The sequence below is a fragment of the Rutilus rutilus genome, assembly GCF_951802725.1.
Source record: "Rutilus rutilus genome assembly, chromosome: 9".
Taxonomy (NCBI): domain Eukaryota; kingdom Metazoa; phylum Chordata; class Actinopteri; order Cypriniformes; family Leuciscidae; genus Rutilus; species Rutilus rutilus.
In genome coordinates, this window is record NC_140223.1 from 34,795,924 (window position 1) to 34,798,780 (window position 2,857).

The following is a 2,857-nucleotide window of genomic DNA, read 5'->3' on the forward strand; positions in this document are numbered from 1 at the left end:
AAACCTTTTAATTACACAGTATATTTGCCCAGACATTTAAGTGTCATTGCAATACTTACTTGGCTTAACTTTAAGTAGTTTAGTAAAAATAAAAGCCAATAGCATTGCCAATGTTTTTCGAAATCAGCTGTTTATAAAATTGTTTCAGATTCAATTTTTATCATACTGTGCTTACATACAGCCATATATATACAGTATATATATATATATAAAAAAAAGTTTAATTTAAAACCCACAGATGTCAAAATTACCCTGTAACTACATTGCATAAGAACATATTTTGCCAGAAATGTGTTAAAAACTTTTATATACAACAGACTTACAATTTTTGCCTGGAATATATTAACAGAATAGGTACGTGTTAGTTTTAAAATAATTACATTATAAATAATTTGCTTGTATATCTGGTTGTACCCCTTTATTACCCAAAACTTAACATATTGTTCCCTTACACGGAGGTACACTATAATTACAGAAACATACACCGTAATTTCGGTTTACTTACGAAGTTCTTTGCAGGTTATATATCTGCTTGTTACCCCTTTATTACCCAAAACTTAACATATTGTTCCCTTATACCTACACGGAAGTACACTATAATTACAGAAACGTACACCGTAATTTCGGTTTACTTACGCAGTTGTTTGCGGGTCGTAATATAAAGTGTTACCGATTAGCCTCATTAATAACTATTAACTAACTGACAAATTATAAAGAACATTATCGTGTCTCTGAGACATAATCAGTCATCATTTTAATATGAATATATAGTCATCATAAAATGCATCACTAATTACTCAAGTGTTACCTAGTCACTATGCAGGAACTACTAGTAATCTAGACCAATATTTTAAAGTGATAAACATCTTTTTGAATTTAAAATAATGGCCCAGATCACTAGTAGTCATTGAAGAGTGACTAGGTAACACTTGAGTAATTAGTGATGCATTTTATGACCATGTTCTGAGTAAAAAAAAAAGACAATCTTAAAAACTACTAGTGATCTGGACCAATATTTTTTAAGTAAAAAATATGTTTTTCACTTTAAAATAATGGTCCAGATCACTAGTAGTTCCTGCATAGTGACTAGGTAACACTTGAGTAATTAGTGATGCATTTTATAACCATGTTGAGAGTAAAAACAGACAATTTCTAATGTCTCAGACACTATAATGTTGTGATTAGGAATTAATTAGTATTTCTAATTAATAATTAATTAATAATATTCTAAAATAATAATTCTTTATAAGTGTCACAATAACCTATTAGTTCTTAATGATGCCAATTATGCAATTATTAATTACCTAATGCGGGACTATCTTAGTCCTGAATTCGATATTACTTACTGATTAGATAAGCTTGTTTCTATATTAGTTAATAGTAGTATCTGAAGTGTTAATGTAGTACTACTCATTAATCCTGCATTACTTTCTGCATAGTTACTTAATGACGGACCATTATTCTAAAGTGTTACCCATTTCATACCTAAAAATACCCTTAATCATGGTGAAATAACGTGCAGCCTCTTGTGACTTATTGTCTCATTATTTTCTGAATAATACAAGAACAATGTCCATTAAATAAATCTTCTAAATATTTCAAATATTCTTAAAAAAAGTGTCACACTCATTCTAAAACACATAAAGCATAAGGTCTTTTAACTTGATAAAATATTCACTCAGATATTCCCATTTTGTTTCTTGAAAAACATTCTCATAATTTGCTGGCGTACTGTTGTGAGATTTAGTCCATAAATAAGTGGATTTAAAATAGGTGGTACAAGTAAGAATTCCAGGGCCATGAAATTACGCACACCTTGAGGCACATTCTTTGAGCCATAACGACTGTACAGTACATCAAATAGCAAAGCAACAGCCATACTAATCAATGAAACCAGATGTGGCACACATGTTTGCATGAATTTGTGCCTGCCCTCTATTGACTTTATGCACTTTCTAATCAGGTGAATGTATGAACAAAATATGAATACTGTATGCCCAAAATATGTAAGAATAGCAATGTACCCAAACACATTATTTACAGTTGTAGAAAAACAAGAAAGTTTTGCAACTGCCCAAATCTCACAGAATAACTTTTCAATAGTAGAGCCACACAAGGTGAGTCTAGATGTTAAAATAATTAGAATAGACAAGCAAAAAAATGGAGCCAGCCAGCAGTAAAGGATACATTTAAAAACCATCTGATTGGTCATTATTGAATGATACTCAAGTGGTCTACATATTGCCAAATACCTGTCATATGCCATCACTGTTAATGTTGAAAAGTCACACGCAACAGATGAATAAATTACAAATATTTGAATCAGACATCCAGTATAAGAAATCACATGATCATGTGCTAATAAATCATACATGAATTTAGGATAGAATCCAGAAGTGCCAAAAAGTCCATTTATGCAGAGATTACATATAAATACATACATCGGCTCATGAAGCTTCTTATGTAGTATGATGGTGAAAATTACAGTTAAATTACAAAACACCATAAGGGGATAAAACAGTGCAGTGAAAGAAAAAAAGACAAATCTGTTTTCCATTGTTTCATTCAGACCAGAGAGTGTAAATACTAAGACACTGGACTCATTCTCCAGTGGTGGCTGCATCTGGAAGGATATGCAGTTATTATGTAGATTTTCTTTTCATTATATTTGAGTCATTGGAAAGCTAATTAGAAATAGAAAGTTAATTTGAATTGTCTTTAGCTAGGCTGTCTGTAGATGGAAAAAAAGGCAAATATTAAATTCTCTAACAGTAGCACATTGCCAGTTTAGTGCCAAGACCTTACCATCTCCTCTGTTGTCATGTTTCTAATTGTGCTCCCTAAAAGTTTGATTTGG

The 2,857-nt window shown here is 31.2% G+C and overlaps 1 protein-coding gene across 1 annotated transcript; it reads right to left on the minus strand.

Annotated features, from left to right (window-relative positions):
* Positions 1 to 1,678: 1,678 nt before the first annotated feature.
* On the minus strand, positions 1,679 to 2,623 carry LOC311296882 (olfactory receptor 11H6-like; the record flags this gene model as incomplete). The annotated part of the gene is made up of 1 exon (XM_084418866.1): positions 1,679 to 2,623. The coding sequence occupies one exon, from the start codon at positions 2,621 to 2,623 to the stop codon at positions 1,679 to 1,681; it is 945 nt and encodes a 314-aa protein (XP_084274992.1).
* Positions 2,624 to 2,857: the final 234 nt, after the last annotated feature.